This window comes from Hyperolius riggenbachi, chromosome 5 (assembly GCF_040937935.1).
Source record: "Hyperolius riggenbachi isolate aHypRig1 chromosome 5, aHypRig1.pri, whole genome shotgun sequence".
Lineage (NCBI taxonomy): Eukaryota > Metazoa > Chordata > Amphibia > Anura > Hyperoliidae > Hyperolius > Hyperolius riggenbachi.
Window position 1 is genome coordinate 129,505,063 of NC_090650.1, and position 27,817 is coordinate 129,532,879.

A 27,817-nucleotide genomic window follows, 5' to 3' on the forward strand; every position below is an offset into this window, starting at 1 on the left:
GGGCCATTATTGTCTCCCTAAAATAAAAAGCCCTCTTGACTGGTGGTGTCTATATCTAATTAAGGCCCAGCACATTCATGGGCTGCGTACAGGGGGCACTTGGTGATGCTGTGAAAGGGGTGATTTGTTGCCTTGGAACAATTATGTAGTGTGTGGGTGGTAACCAATGTATTCCTGGTTGTAAACTATAACTAAAATACCCAATGTTTAAAAGAATGGGATCTAAAAATTAAACAAGCCAACATGGTTACCTTTCAGTGTTTTGTTGATGCCATATGCTAAGTCTTTTAGGTTCAGAGTGCAAATTGATTTTGAAGTGGGTCCATAACAGAATAAGAGCCAGTCATAATGACAGATGCACAGAAACTGTAACTTGCTAAGCCCGCTAAGATACTCTCTGGGAAATTGGGCTTTCACACCAGACGCTGCTATTGATTTGTTTCACTTTGTCTTGTTCCTCAATTCCTACGTTCTTGTTAACAGAAACATGGCTGTGAAAGTTTATAACTTTAACACGTTTTTAATTTCCTTTACAAGCTCCACGACAAACAAGAGAGTTTATATAATTGCCAAATTTATAGGTCTTAAATTAAGCCTTTCGTGAGAGAGACCTAGACGCTGCCCTTGTTGGACTTGTTCTGATAATAGTAGTGACATAGTGACAGTCAAAACACCTGAGCCAAACGGAATATTTCATTCAGTACCAGGTTGCCTTGGCACAGTTTAGTGAGACTGAAATATTGAGAGCCTCTGTCCAGTGGCATAGCTAAGGAGCTGTGGGCCCCGATGCGAGTTTTACATTGGGGCCCCTATGCACTCTATTCATAACAATTGATATGACACACCAAAACCTGCCAAGGACAACTACAGGGTCAGAGGTGCAAAAAGGGGATGGGGAACAGCTTGTTAATGATTACCACTATTCAAAGTATTTATAGAAGGGATTATTATGAGCACAGGACCAATAGAAAGCTAATACTGCAGTTGAGGGAAGGGCCCTCGGGGCCCCTCTGGCCCAAGGGCCCCGATGCGGTCGCAACCTCTGCACCCCCTATTGCTACGCCCCTGCCTCTATCCCGACCAGGGTGAGTATTGCTGGTTTTGGAGCATTGAAGGCAAGGGCAGGTTAGATGAGTTAATTTGGCAATAATCAGTACGTTCGTTTTAAAGATGTTACAAAAGTCCAAAGTACTCCTTCCTGAAGTGTTGCTTTAAATATGGTTGGATCCATCGCTTCTCGGCCTTTTGGCTAAGATCATGTGTAGTATCTGTTCTTATCCATTAAATATCTGATACGTCCCCTATCTGGGGACCATATACAGTGGGTTGCAAAAGTATTCGGCCCCCTTGAAGTCTTCCACATTTTGTCACATTACTGCCACAAACCTGCATCAATTTTATTGGAATTCCACATGAAAGACCAATACAAAGTGGTGTACATGTGAGAAGTGGATCACAAATCATACATCATTCCAAACATTTTTTTACAAATAAATAACTACAAAGTGGTGTGTGTGTAATTATTCGGCCCCCTGAGTCAATACTTTGTAGAACCACCTTTTGCTGCAATTACAGCTGCCAGTCTTTTAGGGTATGTCTCTACCAGCTTTGCACATCTAGAGACTGAAATCCTTGCCCATTCTTCTTTGCAAAACAGCTCCAGCTCAGTCAGATTAGATGGACAGCGTTTGTGAACAGCAGTTTTCAGATCTTGCCACAGATTCTCGATTGGATTTAGATCTGGACTTTGACAGGGCCATTCTAACACATAGATATGTTTTGTTTTAAACCATTCCATTGTTGCCCTGGCTTTGTTTAGGGTCATTGTCCTGCTGGAAGGTGAACCTCCGCCCCAGTCTCAAGTCTTTTGCAGTCTTCAAGAGGTTTTCTTCCTAGTTTGCCTGTATTTGGCTCCATCCATCTTCCCATCAACTCTGACCAGCTTCCCTGTCCCTGCTGAAGAGATGCACCCCCGAGCATGATACTGCCACCACCATATTTGACAGTGGGGATGGTGTGTTCAGAGTGATATGCAGTGTTAGTTTTCTGCCACACATAACGTTTTGCATTTTGGCCAAAAAGTTCCATTTTGGTCTCATCTGACCAGAGCACCTTCTTCCACATGGTTGCTGTGTCCCCCACATCACTGGCGAACTGAGGGGGCTATTCCGGGTGTCTGGAACCTCCCCCCTGCACTGAGCTGTGTATTCAGCCAGGGAAGCCCGCATAATATAAACAGCCTCATTCTCCCTCCCTTCTTACTTCTGGTGCTTCCCTCCAACTAATAGAATGAGAGAGGCAGCCCAGCTTCCCTCACAAGAAGATGCAGCCTGCAGTGAGAGAATGTTGATTATGGAGTCCTGGACTCTCCACAGCACAGAAGTGTCCGACATGATGAAATTAGAGTGCAGCTGGTAAATATGCACAGCATGATGCAGAGCTTGCCTGGACTCAGGGTCCGTGGGCAAACATCTGTCTGGTCTCTCCCCATTGTTATAATGACTGCATGTGTGGGTAAGGTGTTTAACAAGCTGAAAAGTTTTTGACAGTCCCTAGACTCCAGGAGGGCTTCTTTCTGACTTGTGTGAGAGACTGACAGGGACAGGAGTCCGATTACAGGCAAGTAGCCTGTCTGATGTGGGATTGCAATACAGATAAGTTCTCTGCTCCATCTCAGGCTATTCTCAATTTCTCCACTCCTCTCTCTGGGCTAGTGCACGCCAAAATGACAATAGCAATCGCTAGCAATTTGTGAGTGTGATTTTGTGAAGTGATTTTCAGAGCGATTTTTGAATGAATCGCTCAAAAACATGCTACATGCAGTATACCTGCGATTTTGAAAAAATCACAACGCTGCTGTGGGAACACCCACATAGGGTAACATTAGTCAAGCGCTTTTCAAATCACTGTTGATTTGAAAAACGCTCAGAAGCACTCTTGGTGTGCACCAGCCTCCTTCATTCACCTTTGTTTCCCTCTTCCCCTAGAGCTGGCTGTGTGTTCTTGTCATACAGGAAAGCTAAATAAAAGTGCAATTCTGGTGAGGCAAAATATTATTATTTAGTATTTATATAGCGCCGCCATCTTCCGCAGATGCATATATCCCTGCATCATATGGGTATCGCTTGCGCTATGTGACACTATGTAGCATATTCCACTGAATTGTCCAAACTAAGTCTATCTCCTGTTCCTCTCTTGGGGAGTTGTTCCATCGCTGTACCCCGTTCACATTTGCTGCTACCAGAAGCCCTCAGAAACACTCGTGTCCTTGAGTACTTCCAAAGATAGGCAGCTCCGTAATACGCCAGCGCACTTTTGTGCATGGGCAGTATGGAGCCACCTGTCTTCGGAAGCACTCGGGGACATACGTGCTTCTGGACCTTTCAGGAACCCCCCCCCCCCTTAAAAATCCTGCGTTTGCCCCTGCACATGGCTTGTGGCAAACTGCAAATGGGAATTCTTATGCTTTCTGTTAACAATGCCTTTCTTCTTGCCACTCTTCCATAAAGGCCAACTTTGTACAGTGCATGACTAATAGTTGTCCTATGGACAGAGTCTCCCACCTGAGCTGTAGATCTCTGCAGCTAGTCCAGAGTCACCATGGGCCTCTTGACTGCATTTCTGATCAGCGCTCTCCTTGTTTGGCCTGTGCGTTTAGGTGGATGGCCTTGTCTTGGTAGGTGTTCAGTTGTGCCATACTCCTTCCATTTCTGAATGATCACTTGAACAGTGCTCCGTGGGGTGTTAAAGGCTTTGGAAATCTTTTTGTAGCCTAAGCCTGCTGTAAATTTCTCAATAACTTTATCCCTGACCTGTCTGGTGTGTTCTTTGGACTTCACGGTGTTGTTGCTCCCAATATTCTCTTAGACAATCTCTGAGGCCCTCCCAGAGCAGCTGTATTTGTACTGACATTAGATTACACACAGGTGCACTCTATTTAGTCATTAGCACTCATCAAACAATGTCTATAGGCAACTGACTGCGCTCAGATCAAAGGGGGACGAATAATTATGCACCACTTTGCAGTTATTTATTTGTAAAAAAATGTGTGGAATCCTGTATGATTTTCGTTCCACTTCTCATGTGTACACCACTTTGTGTTGCTTTCATGTGGAATTCCAATAAAATTGATTCATGTTTGTGGCAGTAACATGACAAAATGTGGAAAACTTCAAGGGGGCCGAATACTTTTGCAACCCACTGTATTAAATGAATTTTTGGAACAGGGAGATGGAAGAAGAGCTTGCTCTGTCCACTCCGCGCATCGACCTGGTATTGCAGTACCTCCAGTACGGTGCACCAAAAAAAAAAAAAAAAAAAAAACAGTTGGATCCTCATTTACCTTTTGAAAAAACACTGGGTCTCCACCATCTACCAAAGCCTCCCATTTAACAAAATAGTTTGTAATCATTGCGGATGTTTAGCCAAAGGTTATCCAAATTTGGCCTGCATTCACAGTGGTCAGTTGTATAACACATGCTTTAAAATGTGTGAACTGCAATAGAGACAGGACATAGACTTTATTACAAAGCCTGTATGCAGTGAGTTAAAATAACGTGATCAGTGACAACGCAGTACTGTGAACAGGCCCATAGAATTGTATGAGCAGTGAGTTACAGAATGACTGGTATTCTGCAATGAAACCGAGCACTGTAATCTAGGCCTAATGGACAAATCGGTGATATGATTGGATTGCACTCTGCAGACAATAATCTGTTGTCACCAGACAGGGTGTATGGCTTGCATATTTGATATGGCTGCTTTATTTATGGCACTCTATTACTAGGCATCATTTATTATACATCATTTGGTTACCAATTGTAATTGCTAGTCTGATGTTTTCCGCTCAATGAAAGGATCTCTTGGCACTGCTGGATTACCTGTCTTCATTTAAGACAGGTAATCATCAGCTTTAAGGGCCTTTTTCCACTAGCCTGCGATTTGCGATTTGCTTCTGATCGCAAATCGCAAGGTACATTAAACTAATGGAAACTGCAGCAGCAATTTCCATTAGTGCGATCCGATTGCGATGCGATTTTGGTCAAATCGCAATCGTTGTCCTGCCGCGTTTTGTATGCGATTGAGCTGGACTATAATGAGTGTAGTAGCTCAATCGCAATCGCAATCACATGGTGGAAATTGAAACGCGATTGCGATCGCGATCGGAATCGCAATCGCGATCGCATTTCATAGTGGAAAAGAGCCCTAGGGCTCCCTGCACACTGCAAATCCGTATTCCGATTCCGATTCCGTTTCCGATTCCGATTCCGATTCCGTTTCCGATTTTCCTTGAATACATTCAACAGAAAAACGGATCAAAAAACGCAGCATGCAGTTAAGATTAAAAATCTGAATCGGAATCGGATGTAAAAACAGATTAAAAATCTGAATCTGAATCTGATTTGCTTGCAGTGTGCAAGAGGCCTAAGACAGCTTTAACCATCCCAGCAATATATATCTGTATGCATGGAATGCAATGTGGTGTTCTATGCACTGCTTTTATCTTTTGTTTGTTAATGTGTGGTGTTGGATATCTTGTGCAAGATAGTGCGCTTTGTGGAGTACCATGGCTATTCCCTGTTTCATTGCAGATAAAACCTTTGATTGAAAAGATAAGTGTTATGGTTAACCTCAGGTGAAAGGTTGGAGTATGTTGTGTGTTAATACTAGTGTTTGAACTTGCCACTTGTCTGGCTTTACTGTGTGTGTTGCTTCCAACCTCTTAACCGATGCACTGAACGGTAGTGTGAATTTTGCCCTACAGATAAAATTAGCTTCAACTGGGAGATGGAAGTTTGGGCTTAAGCAATGCATTAAGTACTGGTTAAGAGCACCACCTCTGACATAGGAGAGCAGGGTTTGAATCCTGGCTGGAACCAGTATTTAGCCAGTAAGGAGTGCTTGGGCAAGACTTCTTAAAGTTTACCTGAAGAGAATAAAAGTTCCCCTAGGGGGTACTTACCTCGAGAGGCCCTAAAGGGTTTTGGCTTTCTCAGCGGACCATGCATTGAGACCCAAGAAGATGCATTTGTCGCACTTGTCAGGAGCCTCACACCTTGGTGGCAATAGCCGAGCCTGATCATGTCCGCTGTATTGTGCAAGCGCGAGCTGCCTGTGCAGTAGAGCAGACCTGATTGGACTCGGCTATTTTTCATTTTTACTGTTCATTACAGATTCCATTTATAAATGAGAGGGTGTGTGAGAGAGAGAGAGAGAGAGAGAGAGGTGGGGTGTTCTTCTGCAACTAGAGTTTATGTGGAAACCTGAAATGGACAGATTGCTGTTGAGAGCTAAGCTTACTGTGGCAAGTCCTTGCCATTTAGTACACCGTAAGCCCTTACTGGAAAGTGCTCATTTGTAGACTTTGAGGGGATCACATTATATTGAAAACTATTGTGGAAACGTATTATCAAAACAATGTGTTTATATTTAAAAGTGTTCAGATTAAAAGCTGCTGACAGACATGTCTAGTGTATCAAAGTACATGAGATTACAAGTAATGGACTTGACAGAATGCACCTTAGCCAAATATTCAAGTCTCAAATACTTAACCAACTTCCTTTTGCAAAGTACTGTATGACCTATCAAAGATGTAGCCATTGTTTAGGCCGAGAAACGAGCATCTGCCTTATGCTAGGTATACACACTGCAATTTTCTGACAGATTTACTGTCAGATCGACTATTTCCAACATGTCCGATCTGATTTCCAATCCATTTTCTATAGGAGTGAACCGAAAATCGATCGGAAATAAGATTGGACATGTTGGAAATAGTCGAAAAATGCATGGTGTGTACCTAGCATTAAACTAACGCTACAATATATATTGTCCAAAATGATCTTCCCTGCTTGGGTTTACCTCTGATCAGTGTAAAATAAATTCCCCTTCAGACCTGGCAAATCACTGAAGAGGAGGCTGCCAACATGGGCAGACACGTGTACATTTTCAACCAAAACTATATTGAACGTTTGTCTGTACATAGCTTAAAGCTATCTGGAAATTGTACACTTCTGCTGGCTGATATTAATGTTTATGATCATGTGGGTGACTTGACTGCTGCTATTTCTGGAGTCCCTTAATGTCTGCTGCTCAGGCAAAGGCAATCTGCTGAGTGAGGATGGTCAGTGAGATGCAAATAATTGATTATGCAAATTATGTAAGCAGATTTATGCAGCTTAAACATGAACCAATCGAAATTGGTATTTCTTGAAAATAAATCACAAGAAAACCTGTTGTTCTACTATAAAAGTTACATATAGTTTTATGCACAGAGATACTATTAACCAGGGATTACCCAAACTTGTCTCAGCCTTGAGTATCTAGAGCGACCGTGCAAAATACAAGACCCTCCTCCCCCCTCTGCCCTCCTGCCGATCGGAGCACGGTGCCCAGTGCAATGTACTTACCCAAGGAGAGGGAAGGCTCTGGGTCTTATAGAGCCTTCCCGCTCCTTTCCTGGTCCCGTCGTTCCGTTGCTGGCTCGCAGTATTTGACTAAATTAGTCAAATACTGTTTTACCCGGCCGAATGAGGCTTCAGAAGTCTTCAGGGAGCCCGAGTGCTCCTGAAGAAGGGCGGCCCTGTACTGCGCCTGCGCAAGCACGCTCTCTTGCACGCTCACGCCTGTGCAGTATGGAGCCGCACGTCTTTGGGAGGACGCGGCTCCCGAAGACTTCCAAATACCCTTTCGGCCAGCGCAGGATAGAGAGCACCGAGAGAGGAGATGGAAGGCTCTATACAATCCAGAGCCTTCCCTCTCCTTAGGTAAGTATTTGCTTCATTTTTTTTAAATGCGGTTCCCATTCACTTTAAAGTGGATCCAAGATAAACTTTTACTCCTTGCTTAATTGTGTTCCTTTCATATAGTTTATAGGGCATTCCTCAAGCCAAATACTTTTTTTGTTTTGTTTTAATACTCTAATTCCCTCTAAACTAAACAAGCCTCGCCCACAGCTTTTTAGAGTGCCTTGGCACTGTAGCAAAGGCTTATAGGAGCTCAGTCTGGGCATGAGGAGGAGGTTACTAGCCAGAGATTTCAGAGGCAGAAGGGAGGGGAGAGGAGGAGAGCGAACTGAATTTGTCACATTGCACACAGGAAAGCTGATAGCTTTTCCAGCCCTCAACCTGTGACAAAAAGAACATGCCTGTCCTCATTGTATCACCGGAATAAATAATCATAAACTATTGAAGCTGTTTGCAGCTAGATTTGCTGTGAAAATCTAAACTTTAGATAAGATATATAGACAAGTTACTTGTTATAGTTAGTTTTTTTTTATCTCGGATCCGCTTTAAGCCCAGATTTTTAGCACCCATATTGAACTTCCAGCAAACCTACTGGAATCACACTGATGGTGTGCTTCAAGAATGCTAATTAATGGCAAACTAGGTCTAGAACAAGCTGCTCTTTATATTATTTATGATCTTTGCTTTGGGTTAACATGCTGTGCAGTTAATACTTTTACTATAAGCAGATCTGATGACCTTTAAATACCAATGACATATCCAGGGGCTGATATGTTAGACGCAACCCTTGCACTTTTTCTGTTTTAGTGATGTCGTTAATATTTTCAGAATTTGCTTGTTTTGTGCAATCACAAAGTGTAACTGCCAGGGTACGTCACTGTTTCAGGAAACTACTTGGCAACAAGGATAGAAACACAAACCATGAGTTTATTATTAAACTGATGTTCTTTCTATCTCTAGAAATCTTTCCTAATTTAGTAAAAAAAAAAAATTCCTCAGATTCTTTTATGTATCGAGTTGTAAAAAAAATATTTCTACTTAAAAGGAAATGTGTTTCCTACAGCCTGTCATTATTCATTGTTAACATAATGAACTTTCACCTGAGTAGATGACATGCACTACCCAATTGCCACCACCAGAGGTATGGTAGCTAGTCTTGTTCACAATTCTTGCACAGATAATGCAAAGGTGCTGTACATATAGTGACCACAGGTGGAGAAAAGGAGTTCTTCCTTCACATAAAGAGATAAACCTACAACTTCTTGAAACTGGGAGCAGCAGGGTAACCTTTACAATTTTCTGGGCCTCACTAATGGAATACATTTGGGTTTGATTGGCTGGCTTTTCTTGAACCACCTTTGTTAAATACTAACCACGACATACTCCACCTTTGATAGATACGGAACACTCCATAAGACCTGTGATTTTAAAATGCTCTGTCAGTCATGTTCCCATCAACATTGGGCCTGTGTCCAATGGCATGGGAACAGTGGTCGCAGGAGTCAAATACAGACCGGGCCCCATGCTCTGAGGCCTTATCAGGGGGTACATTCATTACCATTGCAGGAAATTTTGGCGCAGGGTGAAGCCGAAATCCACTACCTCGTTGTCAGGGCCTGTACTTTTGACCGCTGCTGTTTGAGCCACCTGCTGCAGAATTTGTAAATCTTCAGGGCCCTGTTCCACAAAGTGCAGGCATGCTTCTTGTGATCCACAATGCACTGCTGGATTGCGAGATGCATCCGAATCCCTATAGCTATGTTAAGCATGGTTATAGGTATTCGCATGCATGATGTGGAAATCTGCAGCATTTTTTCCCCATATGGGATTTAGAAGGCAGCCTATTGATTTCAATAAGCTGTGCTTGCCCATGGGAAATGCTGCAAATTCCATCCCTGTGGACACCCTTGGATATCTTACTTGTACTACAGGTGCGTTCCCTGACCTCTGATCACTTTTCATGCACTTTGATGAATCCCCCCAGTCGTATCACTGTTTCTGATGCTTTGAGACCAGTGAATGACAAGGTATGGCAAAGATCAGTGAGGAGACCTGGGCAGTGAGCAGACAGCGGCACCTGGAGGACAGGAAACCTCACTAAATACTTGCCTGCTCCAATGCTATTGTTCTGCAGAGGTCACTGTTAAGATGGTTGGCAAGGTCCAAAGTGTGCTCTGGAGCCCCTTTGACTGTAGCTACACCACTGCCTTTCACTTGTCCATATTTCCTGTTTTCTACACATCACCTTCATGAACTTCCCACATGAACTTTCACAGGTGCCCTTGTAATAAGATAATCAATGATCTGCACTTTGCCTGTCAGGAGTTGTAGTGTTGGTGCTAATTGTATATTTCTGTTTGTGTGTGAAGAGGCCTTGTGATTATGGCATCACTTTCAGGGCAGACATTCCTTTGCTATCCATAGACTTGACCGGAGTGTCACAGGACACTTCATTCATGTCACAGCTTTGCATGCTTCTCTTAAAGTGACAGTGAGCAAGTGAAACTAAGCCTGCAGAAAGGAACAGTTCTTGTGCCTTTTGTGACCGCACAGCCCTTTTTCACTGATGTATTATTGATGCAGATGGCATTTCCAAAATGACATACATGTAGAGCAAGTGAAGGGAACAGAATATCTCCTGACAGAAACCAGCACTGATTGATGAACAAGCTGTAAATTGTATTATATTGGCTATTTTTCCAGTTAGGCAGACTTTGTGGGTCAACCAAAGAAAATGCCATCCCATAATCTGTGGCCAATCAAAGCTCTTGTATAATAAAGAGGAGGGTAGTTCCTGGGGACCGGACCGCATAGTGTGTCAGTTCTGTCATTTTATGTTCGGTGAACCTTCCCTGTGGGTTTTGGTTGCAAGAGTCTAATTTGCACACAGTACCTGAATTCACACGCACAGTTTGGCTGCTGCACAGTTTTTAATTAACTGTTGGCACTTCATGAAAGAACTGTTATATAGACACATATTTCAAAAAGCTTTTTATGCCCAGAAGAGGATTTCTGTGTGGGCCTCACAGACCATTGCTTAAAGGAAACCTGAAGTGAGAGGGATATGTAGGCTGACATATTTATTTTCTTTTAAGTAATACCAGTTACCTGGCTATCCTGCTGATCCTCTATCTCTAATACATTTAGCCATAAACCCTGAACAAGCATGCAGCAGATCAGGTGTTTCTGATGCTAGGTACACACGATGCAATTTTCTAAAAGCTTTACTGTCAGATTGATTGATTTATTTCCAACATCCGATTTGATTTCCAATCAATGTTTACAATGGAGAAAAGGAAAGGGAGATCGGCACTGCTGATAAGACTTTTAATCCAGAGTGATGTATACAGATGCTTCAGCACGCAAAACACTTGCATAACAATTAGGACACATCATGCCAACATTGAAGCAATAGGATGTGCAGACATACCAAATCTCGGAGAGTAGTGCGGTGGGTGCTGGGCACAGATGCCTTATGTCCATTTCACGCAAAATGCGCTTCTACTAAGGCTGCTATCTGTGCCCAGCACCCACCGCACTACTCTCAGAGGTTTGGTATGTCTGCACATCCTATTGCTTCAATGTTGGCATGATGTGTCCTAATTGTTATGCAAGTGTTTTGCGTGCTGAAGCATCTGTATACATCACTCTGGATTAAAAATGTTATCAGCAGTGCTAATCTCCCTTTCCTTTTCTCTATTGTACAATATTGTCCTGCCAGCATCAGAGCACGCCTATGACAGCAGAGTGACAGGAGAGAGTGCATGTTAATGCAGCATCCCCTCTGCCAGCAGCGTTTACTGTAGTACCGACTCTTTTGCCTCCTTTGAGATATCCAATCAATTTTTAGATTTTTCCGTTCACTTCTATAAAAAATCGTTTGAAAAATTGATCGTAAATCAGATCGGACATGTTGGAAATAATTGATCTGACAGTAAATCTGCCAGAAAATTACATAGTGTGTACCTAGCATGACACTTTTGTAAAATCTGACAAGACTAGCTGCATGCTTGTTTCTGTAGTGATTCAGACACTACTGCAGCAAAACAGATCAGCAGGACTGCCAGGCAATTGGTATTGGTTAAAAGGAAATAAATATGTCAGCCTCCATATACTTCTTGATTCAGGTTCCCTTTAATACACTAGCTTTGCCATGTGTAGTTTACAGTGTATGTATATTGAAACTACAACGTGTAACTACAATAAAGGCTTTGTTTATATAGACTGGGAAAAGGTGAGAAGCTCTGGTTTTATTCTATGCCCATATTCTATATCCTGTTGGAAAGATATTTTCCCTTGCTTCCTGTCCTTGGTGAGCAGGGGATAGGCTTCTGTAGAAAACTTCCAGATTATTAAAGCATTGGAGAAACTTAAAGGGACACTGTAGGGGGGTCAGGGGAAAATGAGTTGAAGTTACCCTAGGCTTCTAATGGTCCCCCGCAGATATCCTGTGCCCGCGCAGCCACTCCCCAATGCTCCAGTCCCGCCTCTGGTTCACTTCTGGAATTTCAGACTTTAAAGTCTGAAAACCACTGCGCCTGCGTTGCCGTGTCCTCACTCCCGCTGATGGCAACAGGAGTGTACTGCACAGGCCCAGTATGGTCTGTGCCTGCGTCGTGCACTCCTGGTGACATCAGGGGAAGCGAGGACACGGCAACGCAGGCGCAGTGGTTTTCAGACTTTAAAGGGGAACTTCAGCCTAAACAAACATACTGTCATCAAGTTACATTAGTTATGTTAATTAGAATAGATAGGTAATATAATCTCTTACCCACCCTATTTTAAAAGAACAGGCAAATGTTTGTGATTCATGGGGGCTGCCCTCTTTGTCATGGGGGCAGCCATCTTTTTGGTTGAAAGGAGGTGACAAGGAGCAGGAGACACAGTTCCGACTGTCCTGTGTCCTGATTACCCCTCCCAGCTGCACACGCTAGACTTCAAATGTCAAATTCAAAATTGCTCCAAAACAGCAGAACGAGAACAACAACATCAGAAATCCCATCATGCTTTGCACAGCATTAGGGGAAAAATGCCTGGACAGTTTTCTTCTGTGCAGCTAAAAATAAGGCTTGTAAAATAGAAATAAAGTTCTGATGCTGTGAAATTGTTAAAGAAACACCAGGCCTTTTCAGTGCTGCTGAGTCGATTTTTAGTCCCGAGGTTCACTTTAAAGTCTGAAATTCCAGAAGTGAGCCAGAGGCGGGACTGGAGCATCATCGGTGAGTGGCTGCGCGGGTACTGGATGTCTGCGGGGGACCATTAGAAGCACCGGGTGTAACTTCAACTCATTTTCCCCCGACCCCCCCTACAGTATCCCTTTAAAGGATACCTGTAGCAAGAGGGCTATGGAGGCTGCTATATTTATTCCATTTTAAACAATACCATTTGCTTGGCTGTCCTGCTGATCCTCTGCATCTAATACTTTTAGCCATAGACCCTCAGTGTTCTCCACAGATTTTATTTTTTCCAGCCGGGTGGCATGAAAAAGTAGCTGGGTGGCATGAAAAAGAAGCTGGGTGGGGCGCAATGAGAGAATGCAGGGCCTGCGCTTCTCTGCACAATTCTGCTTACAGCAGAGAAGGAGGTGAGCCAATGACAGCCGGGTGCTCACCAAAACTAACCGGGTGCACCACCCGGCTAAAAGAGCCTGGGGAGGACACTGACCCTAAACAAGCATCCAGCAGATCAGGTGTTTCTGACATTATTATCAGATCTGACAAGATTACCCGCATGCTTGTTTATAGTCGGATTCACACACTAATGATGCCAAATAGACCAGCAGGGCTGGCAGGCAACTGGCATTATTTAAAAGGAAATCATCATGGCAGCCTCCATATCCCTTTTCAGTGTTCCCAGTATTTTTTTTTCCAGCCGGGTGGCATGAAAAAGTAGCTGGGTGGGGATAGATTTCATAAAAGCGGAAGGGGGTGATTTTTGCATTTCATGTGTGGCAAGTGAACATGAAATGCTGGAAACGGTACATCCGATACATGAAGTGCTCCAAACGGTACATCCCATACATACAAACACACATCACTCACTGCAGCTGTGCACTGCAGCACTCACAGCTCCTCTCCTGAAATTCTGGGCGGCAGAAAGAGGGCAGGGGCTAGTGAACCAGGCTGAGGGCACCATTTCCATCTACACGTGCAGTGGGCAGAGCTACTCAAGCTCTCTCCAGCCCCCTGCCGATTTAATACAATTACACGCCCCCTGCCAGGTGAATGTAATTGGGCAGGGGGCGGTGTTGAGCAGACCATAGCTGCAGACTGAGCAAGGCTGTAGATTACCAGCGGCGAGTGCTGCCCACAAGATGGCGGCCGCCATATCAAGCGACAGGCAGCCGTGCTCCACTGATATAGAAGACAATTCCTGCTAGGCACCCGAGAGTTGACTGATGGGGAACCCCAGCCAGGCGCATGATAGCACCTGGACGGGGACTTAAAACGGCACACCTAAGCCCACCTAATTAGTCCTGGGGAGAACACTGCTTTTGCTACAGTTGTCCTTTAAACCCTCTTCCTGGTGTCGATGACCAAAGACTCTTGACTAAATACCAAACGCCTATAATATTCTGACTAAAGGTGGGCTTAGGTGGCTACACACGATACAATAAAATGATCCAATTTTACGGCAATTCGATAAAAACGATCGGATTTCCCCCCAAAAATCAAAAGCTTCTTTTTTTTTTTTTTCATTCGACTGAAAAATCCAATCAGATTTCCCGTTTTTTCTTCGATTTTTTTCGATCTGGAATGCCAGATATTTTTCTTCAATCTTTCTAAAGATTGTATAGTGTGTGTTAGATTGTCAATTTATTAATATACACACCCTAGCAATTTTGTCAGTTTCCGATAATTTTTATCATAATTGGGGAAAAATTTAACATACGTGTGTGTGGTACATTAGTCATATTTTCGAAATGTTCGAAAAGTCAGAAAAATTGATTGCAATTCTTAAATTGTACAGATATTTTAAAAAAATTGTATGGTGTGTGTGGCCACCTTAGGCTTTCCTTTCGTATCACAAATCTAAGATCATTTTTTTTTTTTCAACCTCCTTCCTTTCAACTGCCATAAAACTACAAAAAAAAAAAAAAAAAAAAATAGAAAATAGCAACCTGGGCTTCTTGCAGCCCCCTGGAGTGATCCTGTTCCCATGCCAGAAGCTACTGCCACCGCAAAGCTGGCTGCCCACGCGCCTCCTCGCCATACTCCTGATGCTGCAGTACGCGGAACTCGCTTCTGCGCATGTTCAGATCGCTCCCGGCAGTGGGAGTGCGAACAGCTCAGGGCCACGCATGCGCCTTAGCTGCAGACTGGTGACAACTGACTAGCTTTGCAGGGGTCACCGCTGCTGGCCGGAGGGACTCAGAAGGATGGCGTGGGAACAGGATCACTCCAGGGACTGCAAGAAGCCCCCAGGTAAGTTAAACTCATTTTTTTTTTACAAATAAACATAAACCTGAACTGCTTATAGGTGGCACATGGTTATTTGCGTACGAGATGAATCAGTGCTGGGAGTCTTGGGCGCAGGACACAGCCAGTATATGACTGATTCTGCTGCCGCACAAGTTCCCGGCTGTGTTATTACTATTCCCCCTCCAGCCCGCATTGGATAGTGGGGGAATGATGTAATTCGACTTGCAGCTATTGCTGGAAGCCGAATAACAGTGTTTTAAATGTAACTTCAGCTCCGTCTTCTGACGCCACCGAAGTTACACTCTGTGCGTAACTCCTATTACGGCCGTAGCCGTAGTTCCTATTACGGCCTATTGGCGCCAGCTGCGTCCAAGTCTCCTGCGCTGTTTTCTTAGTGTTCGGGTTATTCTGTCCCCTTACTTAGAACTGATCTGTTAATAGAATGGGACAAATAGGTTCACAATTAAAATGATTTCTAGGCATATCCACTGGAAATGGTGCACAACTGTTATCAGGGCAGATGCTAAAAAATGGTTTTGCTCTTTTTGAAAATTAGGATGGGGGGAAATCCTGTAGATGCAAGATAAGGTTTGCCAAAGGAGCAGAAAGAATAAGCCCAGCTATCCCACTACGTTTAAAGTGGACCTGAACTCATGCACAGGACAAAAGCAGCCCTATGTGTATTTGGAGAGTTTAGCCCATCGAATTCCCCTTCATCTGTGTCTAATCACAAGTTGTAATTTGATCTCTCCCGTGTCAGCTGACTGCCACGGCAGATGAGCTCATTTGAAAGCACAGGATGTTAATATGTCTTCTTCCACAAAATCAGGAAGTAGAAACACTGCAGATTTATTGTAGGATTTGTATCAGCTGTAACAAATAAATGTTTTTCTTTATGCTGCTATGCTGTTGCACATCTTTTAGAGCAGAGAGGTTCTGAGTTCCGCTTCAACATTTCTGTTACAGTAGGTTTTTCATGTTCCTGAGTCTTTGGTGACATCTGCTGGACACATTTAGAAATAAAAAATTGCATTCAAGTGAGAAAATAGATTTAAAGGACAACTGTAGCGAGAGGTATATAGAGGCTGCAATATTTATTCCCCTTTAAACAATACCAGTTGCCTGGCAGCCCTGCTGATCTATTTGGATTCAGTAGTGTCTGAATAACACCTGAAACAAGCATGCAGCTAATCTTGTTAGTTCCAACATTAATGTCGGAAACACCTGATCTGCTGCATGCTTGTTCAGGGTCAGACAGAGGATCAGCAGGACAGCCAGGTAACTGGTATTGCACAAAAGGAAAAAAACATGGTAGCCCGCCTACAGTTGTCATTTAAAGCTTTTTAATGTGTAAATATGCATATACTGTGTGTTGTCAATGTGAAAACCAGAACTAGGTCATAGAAATTACACGCAACTGAAGTGTAATGATTTCTTCTTCCAACAGAGGATGTACTCAGTAAAGATGCTGGAGAATGTACGATATGCCTGGAGGACTTACAACAAGGGGACACAATAGCCAGATTACCTTGCCTATGTATATATCACAAAGGGTAAGTATGCTTTTATCAATGCAATGGCTTATATTTTCAATCAAAAGTAAGCTGTAGTTTGCGGGTTGCAGTAAAATGCCATCTATTGACCCAAGAGAAAAAAAATCAGGTTGTAGTTTTCCTAAATTCTTTTTATCCTGGAGAGGATGATTGGTTGTAAGCAAAAAGTTTCATTTCTTTAAATTCTCTGTGCAGCTAATACTGAAATCTACATTCTGATTGGTCAGATGCAGAATAAGGACAGCATTGAGTATTTTTACGTCACAAAGCATGTGCCTAGTTTATTTTAGGTCTTAATATAACTTCTGTGCTTGTGAATTAGTTACACAATGAAGACATTTAAATTGTACATTTAGAATATTAACACCAATGTTGAAGGCTCATTATTGTGTAAAATGCACTATAATTTATTTTTTTCGTATGTCGCTGCCACTTCTAGTAGGTAGTAAAAAAAAAAATCTGATTAATCTTATTGGTTTTGGACTAGTCCATCTCCTCACAGGGGCTTCTCAAGGTTTTCTTTATTTTCAAAAGCGCTTGCTAAACTGAACTTGTTTAGTCCAGCTGCCAAAATACTGTACAAATGAGTTTGGAGGCTTATTCATTTCTTTGTATAGATTATTTTCAGGGAGTGCTTTGTGTATAGCATAAAGGAGATTGTGATAATACCCCATGAAGAGATGGACTAGTCAAAAAACAGTCAGATCTTCCATATTTTTACTAGCTATTGAAAGTGACAGCAACATGGGGGGAAAAGTAATTTGTAGCCCATGGTTCTTTTCAAATATTGGAATGGCCAAACTTGAATACACTTCCTATTTGCTCTAAGGCCTCTTTCACACCAAGACGTTGCGTTTTAGGGGATGTTAAGGTCGCATAATGTACCCCTAACGCAACACATGGTGGTTTTGAAGTTGGACATCAGATTGAGCCGCGTTATGCGGCTCTTGGTGCACTGTTTTCTTTCTATACTGGGAAGTCTTTCCATGTTTCAGATGATTCGAATCGGATCATTGAAAAGATCCGGATCTTTGAACCGAATCTTTGAATCATTTTACTAGGGGAGCAGGAAGCAGGGGTGCAGCAGAGTGAGAGGTGCAGGAGAATGAGGGCACATTGAGGGTGCTAATGGGGAAGGGAGAGATGCAGCAGGAAGGTTGTGCTTGTGCACAGAGGCTGCAGTTCCTGTTTCTTCCAGACATCCACGGTGAACCGAATCGTTCATTGTGATGATCCCGATGATTCGATTCACAAAAAAGATCCGGATCCGTTCATGATCTGGACAACACTACAGTGCAGTGAATATTAATTAGCCATGTGGCTAGACACCATAGAGGACTCTCCCCTCCTCCTCTCCTGACATACATTACTGAGTATGTGCAAGCAGTCTAACACAGCCACATACGAGTATAACGCACAGCATGCTGCACTTTCATTTAACGTGCAGCGTTATACTCGTATGCAACGTGGGCACTGTGAACAGCCCATTGATTTTTAATTGCTGTGAGTTGGGCTGTGTTACAGGCTGCTGTAACATGGGACTTTAACGTCCCGCTGTAAAAGCAACCTTAAGGTGCAGAAATAGCACGTTTATAAATGTCCATATTGCAAGAAGTGGTTAAAGAAAAAAAAAACCTTGCAAATGTGTATTAAAGGAAACTTGTAAGGACTTAAAAAGGGGGGGGGATGTTACTTACCTGGGGCTTCTACCGGCCCCCTGCAGACATCCTGTTCCCGCACCGGGACAGAGTGATCCTCCGGTCCCCCGCCATGGGTCAGTTTTTGTTTTTCAGCGACTGAGTCTGTTGCCGACCACTGCGCCTGCGTGGCCCTTGCCACGCGTGCTCTCGTTTGCGCTCCCGTCACCGGGAGTGTCCTGCGCCAGGAGCACAAACAAGGACGTGCGCTGCCAGGGCCATACAGGCGCAGTGGCCATTGACTTGCAAGTCGGCGATAACGAAACTAGCAGCGGAGGATCGGAGGATCGTTTTGTCCCGGTGTGGGCAGAGGACGTCTGCAGGGGGCCAGAAGAAGCCCCAGGTAAGTTAAACTTTTTTTTTTTTTTAAGTTATTACAGGTTTCCTTTAAGGAGGTACTGTTGCGAAAATCAAAATTTAAAACACAAACAAATAAGAAGTACGTTTCTTACTGAGTAAAATGAGCCATAAATTACTTTTCTCCTATGTTGCTGTCACTTACAGTAAGCAGTAGAAATCTGACATTACCAACAGGTTTTGGGCTAGTCCATCGCTCCATAGGGGATTCTCAGCATGGCCTTTATTCTTTATAAAGACACTTCCTGAACAAGATTTAAAAAAAGAGGCCAACAATCCTTCCCTGCTCACCGTACACTTTTTTTTGGCATTTGTTCGGCATTTTTTTGCATTTGCTCCAACTGCCATTCACTAAGTGCATTTTGAAAAGACCGAAATCCCTGTGAACTCCCCCATGAGATGGGCTAGTCCAAAACCTGTCGGTTCTGTCAGATTTCTACTACCTACTGTAAGTGACAGCAACATAGGAGAAAAGTAATTTTTGGCTCATTTTACTCTGGAAGAAACATACTTCTTAATTATAGATGTTTAAATATATTTTAAATGTTAGAATTTTTTCAACAAAGGTCCTTTCAGGAATATGACATCTGTGAAAAATGTTTTACTCGCCTTCATCTGATCAGTGACAGCCATGACCAGGAGAGTGAGTTGGGAAACTTACTTAGTGGCAAGGGAGGTGGTTGGGAGGCTGTGCTTCCAAAAAACAGAGACGAAATACAGAGACAACCAGGATAACCAATAGAGTGTAGTATATCAAGTAATATGAATTAATTCATATTAGGAAAGATAAAACAGCCATGGTGTAGGGCATGTGGGGAACATTTGTCCCCACTCAAGCATGCATTATCTCCTTCTGGGGCATCCATAACTCTGGGTGCTTGTGTCAAACCGGCCTTTGTTACAGCTGATACAAATCCTGCAATACATGTGCAGTATGTCTACTTCATGCTTTCATGGAAGCAAACATAATTTTAACATCTTGTGTTTACCAATTATAGCTGCTCTGCTGTGGCAGCCAGCGGACTCAACTGAGATCATACTACAATTGGGGATTAGTCACAGATGAGGGGGAATTAGAGAGGATACATTTAATACATACAATGTGCATTTCACTATGCTTTCCTTCTGTCCTGTGCAAGAGTTCAGGTCCACTTTTAAAAAGAGAAAACACAGTTGTTTGGCAATAAATGGATTTAGCCGACCACTAACTATGAGTGCAAGAAAAGGTTTTTGTGTGTGTTATTATTCATACCTCTGGATGAGAATGGTTCTGAAATCCTAGATTCTGCCAGGGTATGTGAACTTATGAGCACAAGTGTATCTGTACATTTCATAGTGTGCGTATGTAACATGTCTCTGTATGCCCTTTTATCTCTTCCAGATGCATAGATGAATGGTTCGAGGTAAACAGATCCTGCCCTGAGCATCCGTCAGACTAGAACGTGAAGGATCCACATGATAGGTAAAGATCTGATATTACATGGCTTTGACTCAATATTACTTGGCTAGTTCATGAGTTTAAGATGTGACCTATAGTTACGCATCTTTATGACAAACTCGTACATAACAGTGGAAAGGTGCTATATTTTAGCATAACCCGAGAATATGGTTGATTGGATAAAGTCTGTTCCCGTCACAAGGACAGAAGCTGCTGAAGATGGGCTTCCATAGTACAGACTGCCTAGAAACTTCCCATCTTGCTGCATACATATTTAGCTGCACAAAGTAGGGGCTTGGTTCTCATTTTCCACACCCATAGGGGAATTCTGCTAATATGATTGGTTGCTGCTTCTGCAGTTCTCCAATGACTGCACTCTCTACAACTTTTAGGTTTTGGATAGGTAGTAATTACAACTACACCCACACCATTCGCCTACTTACAGTGCATCAAGTTGTTGAGGGTGCTGTGATAGAACTGTTTCCTAGGAAGTTTTCCATTGGGTCCCCTTAACAATACTAGCGCCAAATTTGTATGCAAAGTTAAGTAGCTTGAAAATGTACCAATCGTATCCCACCTCAGCTTCATTCGATTGCATACATGTGCATACAAAATTTGCATAATTTTGTGCCCACTTGGAATTCTTTGCATCTTATTGACTATCCCTCATACTGAATGATGGCCACTACAGACTCTTAATGGTAGAACACAGAGTAGGGACACCAAGAGCCAAATATAGTGTAGTATGTACTGGTAGTTGAAATGAAGAATGATAGAGTAATAAGCTATACTCACAAAGCAGGGTTACCTCAAAGGCAACCACTGTATAGGCAAGTGGGGAGATGAGACCTGACCCCACTCAGGATTAATAAGTTGCTCTCCTTAGATGAGGAAAAAAGGGGGTAACACCCCTCCACCAGGGATGGACTTAGTGTAGCGTAGTATCGATACAGAGGCGCCAAAAGGATAAAAGAATCTAAAAAGTTTAAAACATGAGGAGGCAGTGGTGAACTTGCCTCCTCCAAGCAGACACAAAAATTGCCAATGTATTTGTCAAATACAACAAGTTTATTTACATACTTCGGGGGACAATGCAACGCGTTTCGCAGGTTTGATCCTGATTCATCAGGCAATAACAACGGAGCAATAGCATATGTGGTCAGTAGAAGAGCCAGGCAACTCTGTTGAAGAGATGGACTTGCCCAAAACCTGTCGGTAATGTCAGATTTCTACTACCTCCTGTAAGTGACAGCAACATACCCTCTTTCCCTGAAAATAAGGCCTACCCTGAAAATAAGCCCCAGCTGGAATTTTGAGCATGCTTGAAATATAAGCCCTACCCAAATAAGCCCTAGCGGAAGTTAAAGAGGAGGAAGAGGCAGCCAGTAAGTGGGGTGCAATGCCAATCGGGCACTGATCCTGTCATCCCAGCACACAGCAAGGTTATCAGCTGTGTGCAGGGATGACAGAGCAGGCGCCTGATCATTACAGTAGCATACTTTCAAATCCGTGAACATTACAGTACAAAGGAACAGGAAATGTTCTACTGAGAGACACTTCCTAATAGAAATATAAGACATCCCCTGAAAATAAGCCCTAGCACATCTTTTAGTGCAAAAATTAATATAAGACACTGTCTTATTTTTCGGGGAAAGACGGAAGGAGAAAAGTAATGTATTGCTCATTTTACTCTGGAAGAAATGTACTTCTTATTTGTACTGTAAGAATTTCGTGACAGTTCCTCTCTAAAGTCGGATATGTGCACTTTAAAGAATTCTAATGACTCACAGCACAGTGTAATAAATTATTTAGTAGAGTGATTTTTACTATTATCCTCATTTCAGCATCAGAAACATCAGTTTATTGCCATATATTTGTATGGAACATCGCCCTCCCAGTGATGTTTAGCCTAGACTCTGATATTATGCATCCTTCTACCCCAGAGCACTCTGGGAGATCATGTGATGTCCCTGCTTACTTCACAGAGGAAGAAATAAAAATTCACATACAGGGCTGGTTCACACCAAGAGCGCCTTTGAATGCTTTAAAAAGTGCCAGCATTTCAAAAAGCGCTTGGCTAATATGTTTGTATGGGCTAGTTTACACAAGAGCTGTGTGATTTGTCGTCCCCACCCCCCCAGTGCAAACACTGCAGCACATTGGGGGTGATTAGGCCTCAATGTAAAGTACAGTATAGGAAAACTGTAAAATCACTTTAAAAATCGCTGAATTAAGCTGTTTTTTGTCAAAAGCTGTCCATGTCAAAGTGTACTTCCTGTTTGCTACAAGAACTACAAAGCTGCTAAGTGCAAACACTCCAAAGTCACTAGGCAATAGGCATTATCAGAAAATCGCTAGGCCCAGGAATCACTACTGCAAATCGCTACTAAAAGCGCTATGCGTTTGATTATGCTTAGTGATTTTTGGTGTGAACTAGCCCTAATTCCCCTTGCCAGCAGTAATGATCTTGGCACATCTGATACATTTAAGAATTAAAATCGTGGTCAGGTAAAATTTCACAATGGGCAAACACTGATTAAACAATGTATAAATGAATGTTTTAAAAATATGCAATTTTATTCAGCAACTTTTATACACTAATGTTTCTCTTTAAAGTGAACCCAAGATGAGTTGTATGGAGGCTGCCATATTTATTTCCTTTTAAGCAATACCAGTTGCCTGGCTGTCCTGCTGATCCTCTACCTCAAATACTTTCAGCCATAGACCCTGAACAAGCATGCATCAGATCAGGTGTTTCTGACAATATTGTCAGAACTGACAAGATTAGCTGCATGCTTGCTTCTGGTCTACTTCAGACAGTATTGCTGCCAGGCAACTGGTATTATTTGATTGCAAACCATAGTCTAATTAGACAATCCCTTGTGGGTACTGTAAACAATATCAATACAATCTGGAGGCTGTAACTAATACAGTGAAAGGGAAAAAAAGGAAAACACCGCAGGGGTGCCAGGAGCCCTTATGGTGTATTATCTTCAGGTAAATAAAATAGAATTAAGAGTAAAATATACTCACAAGTGTAGGTTGCTATAAAGGCAACCACTTGTTCAGGCATGTAGGGAAGTCCCGTCCCCACTCGGTCTTTAGGATGGTTGGTCGCTGCTCCTTTGGAAAAAGGCTTCACTTCTGGTTAGTCGTGAAGGACCCCACTAATGGGGTGGTACAAAGTCGTTTTTCGAGAAGGATAGGAGGCGCCCGTGTAGTATATTCAGTGTTCCCTTCGTATAAAGAGACTCCACTTGGTAAATAGTTTAGAAAGTTTTATTTAGCACTATAGACTAGAGTCTATAGTGCTAAATAAAACTTTCTAGTCTATAGTGCTAAATAAAACCTTCTAAACTCTTTACCAAGTGGAGTCTCTTTATACGAAGGGAACACTGAATATACTACACGAGCGCCTCCTATCCTTCTCGAAAAATATCAATACAATGCACTTCTACATATACATTAAAATTCAGTGGGGATATCAAAACACACGAGGTGTGTGTGTGTGGGTGGGGGGGTCATTGCTTATCCCCCATCACTCTGTCCAGTCAGGTACGTATTAACAGAGTGGGGTGTAGCTATCCTTCCTGTATAGTTCACAGTCAAAGCCCACTGTGGGGGGGGGGGGGGGGTGCAACACTGGACCAAGTGGCAGTAGTCTTGGCCAGAGATTCCCTTCCCTACAAAGTAGCAGGTGCTCATAATATGGTACAGTGACACAAACACATGATCCGCGACCAGTTTCACCCCGAAAGGCTTCGCCAGGAGGTGCTAATCGTGCAGTGAAGTGCTATACACAATATACAGTAATCGCCAATTAAAACAAAATGCTCCCAGCAACATAATGGCCTAAGTCAGAGCTCTGACTTTGGCTATAATGTTGCTGGGGGGGGGGGGGGGCAACCTTATTTGAACATGAATACACAGTATTCGAATACTGTGCAGAAAACCACTGCCACAAATCGCAGGGACAAGTGTGAACCCTCTCTTAATTCTAAACATCATGGAGGGGTCATTAATTCTTTTTAGTAATGCAATTGAGTTATTTTAGGTTTAGTTGTCTACACATTTCATAATATCCCCCTTTTTTTCTTTTTGCAGCTTTATTCTTCTGCTTGCATGAAGTGAGTGAGGAGCAGACCCCTACAGCCGCTGTCCTGAGAGGCGGCTCCTGTAGGCCCCACTGCCTTAGACCTTCATCATGCTTGGACTGATTCAATCAGATTGAATGAAGAGCGTCTCCTCAGAGTTCTGTGTGCCAAACATTCTCCATAAGGACACACACAGGGATATTCATAATGCTGCACAAAATCGCATTTGTGCCCTGCCATTCCTATTGATGAACATGATAATGTAGGCCAAAGTCAAGTGCAGTCCCTGCGTTTGTTTTTCTAAACAGGCTTACAGCCAGGAGCCAGTAGAACTTTTTCTTAAGAAGACTCAACGCTAGGAACTTGGACTAGGCTGAACGAGGACATCTCAAAGAAATAATTTTTTTTTCTTTTAATCTTGTTATATATTTTTTTTCTTTTTAGATGCCAAATTGAAAATCAAAACCGTTCATGGTTTTATGGTACAGACCCAATTTTTGTACTTTGACAAAAGAATAATGTGAAATTGTACAAGTGTTTCTGCTGCAGTAGTGTAGGAATCCCCTCATCTGCCATTTCCCAGTGTCTGTTCTGTGTCTGATTACAAGGATTGCCACCAAATGCCTCAAATGGGTACTGACCATTCTAGAACATATCTTCTTTCCGATTAACCCGTTCCTCTCCGAGAACCTTGGAATCTGGTGAAGGCAGCCTGTGACTGAACGGTGGTGTGAGTCAGGGAACATAAGCCATCAATGTGCCATTAAACAGCAGAACCCTTTTTTTTCTACCAGTGAGCAAAATTACATTAAATCTATAAACTGTTAGTAGTGTAACTGTACTGTATACTGAAGCAAGTTTGCATCCTTAAATACCCTCCAGCAAAACTCTGTCTCCAAAAAGGGCTCCTCAGGGTTGCCTCCAACAAGGGTATGACAGATTAGTATCATACTTACCCCTGGGTACAGGTAGCCTTGATCCTGCACTAGTTCTGAGGTATGATGGTTTGGAGAGGTCAGGGGGATGGCAGACTTCCACTACTTAGAAGACAGAAGATGCTGGAACTATAAAGGCTTGTACCCACTACGCGATTTGAGTGAACGTTTCTGCAATCTGAAGATGTCTACAGGCGCGCGATCACGTGAACGATATTTAGCGTCGCGCGGCAAGAATGACCATCACATCGGATCTGTAAGATCCCCAATGACTCCACGCAAAATACTAGGATTGCTGGACTTCCCAGTCGTGCCCCTCATGTGACATTGCGCATACCCGCCGGCCGGAAGATGGATCGTGGAACGCTTGTCTTCAGGGGGACGTCTCTGCATCCATCTTCCTCCGTCGGGTGATGAGTATTTAGTTTAACTTGGTTCAGGTGAACAAAACTGAAAGACTGGTTATTATGCAACTTCACACTTTAGTCTCCTCCCCCAAAGGATTGCTGGTTAAGGGTAACTGTATAGTCCTGTCACTAGCTGTTTTATTTTAAGCTAGTGAGGTATCCTATTATATTTATATTGACACTTTTTCTTGCAGTTAGTGACATGAGCTGTCCAGTGAACCTTGTACACAATCTGCCAATCTGCAGGGCCAATACTCTAATGTCCCTGTCACAGTCTAGGGGCAGTTTGAGGAGGAGGACCAGTCAAAATACCGGTACATCTTTGGGATGTGAGAGGAAACAGGTGAAAGTAGGGCAAAGCAATGAAAACTTGCATGTTATGCCCTGGCCAGCATATGAACCTGTGACGCTAGAACTGCAAATCACCGCGCTGATGGATGTAATTGTTGTCTACAGCCTATAATCGCCCATAATGAATAGTAAATGACTCCGTAAATGTCATTTTAGCCAATTGCTTAATATTGCCCGCAGCAAGAAGCGTTCAACCCTTTTCTATAGGACAGTACATGCTGAATGTAACATGCATGTCCGTCTGGCTGCTGAGCAGGCTGTCACCCAAACCAATCACAGCCAATCGTTTAAGACAGCTAAAGTGTGTCTGTAGGGCTCCAATTTAAAAGCTGTGATGCAAAGTACCTCTTACCAGACAATAGGATGTCAGTAATTAAAAGTTTCTTAGGCTAATATACCGGTAGGCTTATTTATGGTTCTTTGTCATGGATCACATCTTTGAGCCATATTCTCACAGGAAGTCTACACAAAGTTATTCATTAAAAGTGATGCAGATAGAAATAATTATTTACAAAGGGCAGGGCCTTGGAAGGAACCAAACAAATGTCGCTTTTCTGACTATCGATCAGAATTTAGTTTTCACTGACTGGACTACATGTCAGAACACTGAAAGTTACAATTAGCTGTTGACGGTTTCTGCTGCTTGTCCTGCCAAGTCCTTTGTGAGGAAGATCTTTTGTTTCCCCTTCACAGCAGTTGAAAGAGTGACTGGTTGAAATGATGTTTTCTCTCATCACTTATGAAGAACAGGTTTGCTTTACAACTCAGGGATGAACGGGTTAATGGAGCTCTGTGTCCTGTGTGTGTTACAATTTCTGAATAATACATTCGACACACCATTAATGTTGCAGCTATGCAAATATTTTTTTCTTTCACTTTGTTTTTTTTTTGTTTTTTTGTAGAATAAATGTTCAAATTTTTAAGTGGTAAATTAATTTTAATTTACGGGTAATCAATATCAGCCATTTTGGTACACAAAGTATGCTGTAACTTATGTGTTGTAAAGATGCTTTTGTTGTAAGTGAATACAGTGGAAGTAAAGGAAACCTGTTTACCAAAAATCACATGATATACGGAAATGCTGCCATGAGGTTTATTGCTCTTTGTTAGGCTTCGGTCTGTACCACTCAATACAAGTTTAAGCACCTTGTAAAGCATCTTGGGTTTGCTGCCAGCACTGGCGATAGACACTGAGTACATTTATTCATTTAGTTAAGATGAATTACACAATCAACAGCTTAGCCAAACTAAGAACAATTGATTATGATTAAATGCTGCCATTAAGATGAGCCTTTTTACATTCTCTCTCTCTATCCGTAATAACACTTTATTGGCTGACAGAAAAGAGCTTTTAGTAATTGTTCCCAAACTCTAGTCACAGTTCTAAATATACACCTCTGAAAGCTTAATAAGCAGAGTGCCCAAATGTTATATTTCTGCTACTACAGCTAAATATTCAGCCCGTTGACCTGAAGCAGCCAAAACCACATGCTCAGTGCAGCTGCTGCTTAGTTCCACCTCATCATGCTGTGAACACCATAGAGGGGCGGAGCTGAGATAGAACTGTCTGAGAAACTACTTCAATATGTAGTAACGATCCTCATAGGACTCAACCCTTCAAGAAGTAATTTCCAGCAAAATATTTATTTGTGCATAGCGGTCATATGGCATACAAAATGAGCACAGTGCTTATTTTGTATGCTGTATGACCGCTATGCACAAATAAATATTTTGCTGGAAATTACTCCTTGAAGGGTTGAGTCCTATGAGGATTGTTACTACATATTGGACTTTGTTTGTGAGGTGTGATGGGCCTCTCAGT

General features: G+C 42.7%; 1 protein-coding gene and 2 pseudogenes across 2 annotated transcripts in view; all 3 read left to right on the forward strand.

The window, feature by feature from the left end:
• The window catches only part of ZNRF2 (zinc and ring finger 2), a 172,937-nt gene extending 145,653 nt beyond the window's left edge, over positions 1–27,284 (forward strand). For both annotated transcript variants that reach the window (XM_068236250.1, XM_068236251.1), the window contains exons 3-5: positions 16,611–16,716; positions 20,152–20,232; positions 24,313–27,284. In XM_068236250.1, coding sequence (XP_068092351.1) covers positions 16,611–16,716; positions 20,152–20,209 — 164 coding nt within the window. In that variant the 3' untranslated portion in view covers positions 20,210–20,232; positions 24,313–27,284. The remainder of the gene's footprint in view (positions 1–16,610; positions 16,717–20,151; positions 20,233–24,312) is intronic.
• LOC137520044 (U2 spliceosomal RNA) lies at positions 1,230–1,339 on the forward strand (annotated as a pseudogene).
• Positions 4,185–4,305, forward strand: LOC137520047 (U2 spliceosomal RNA; annotated as a pseudogene).
• Positions 27,285–27,817: the final 533 nt, after the last annotated feature.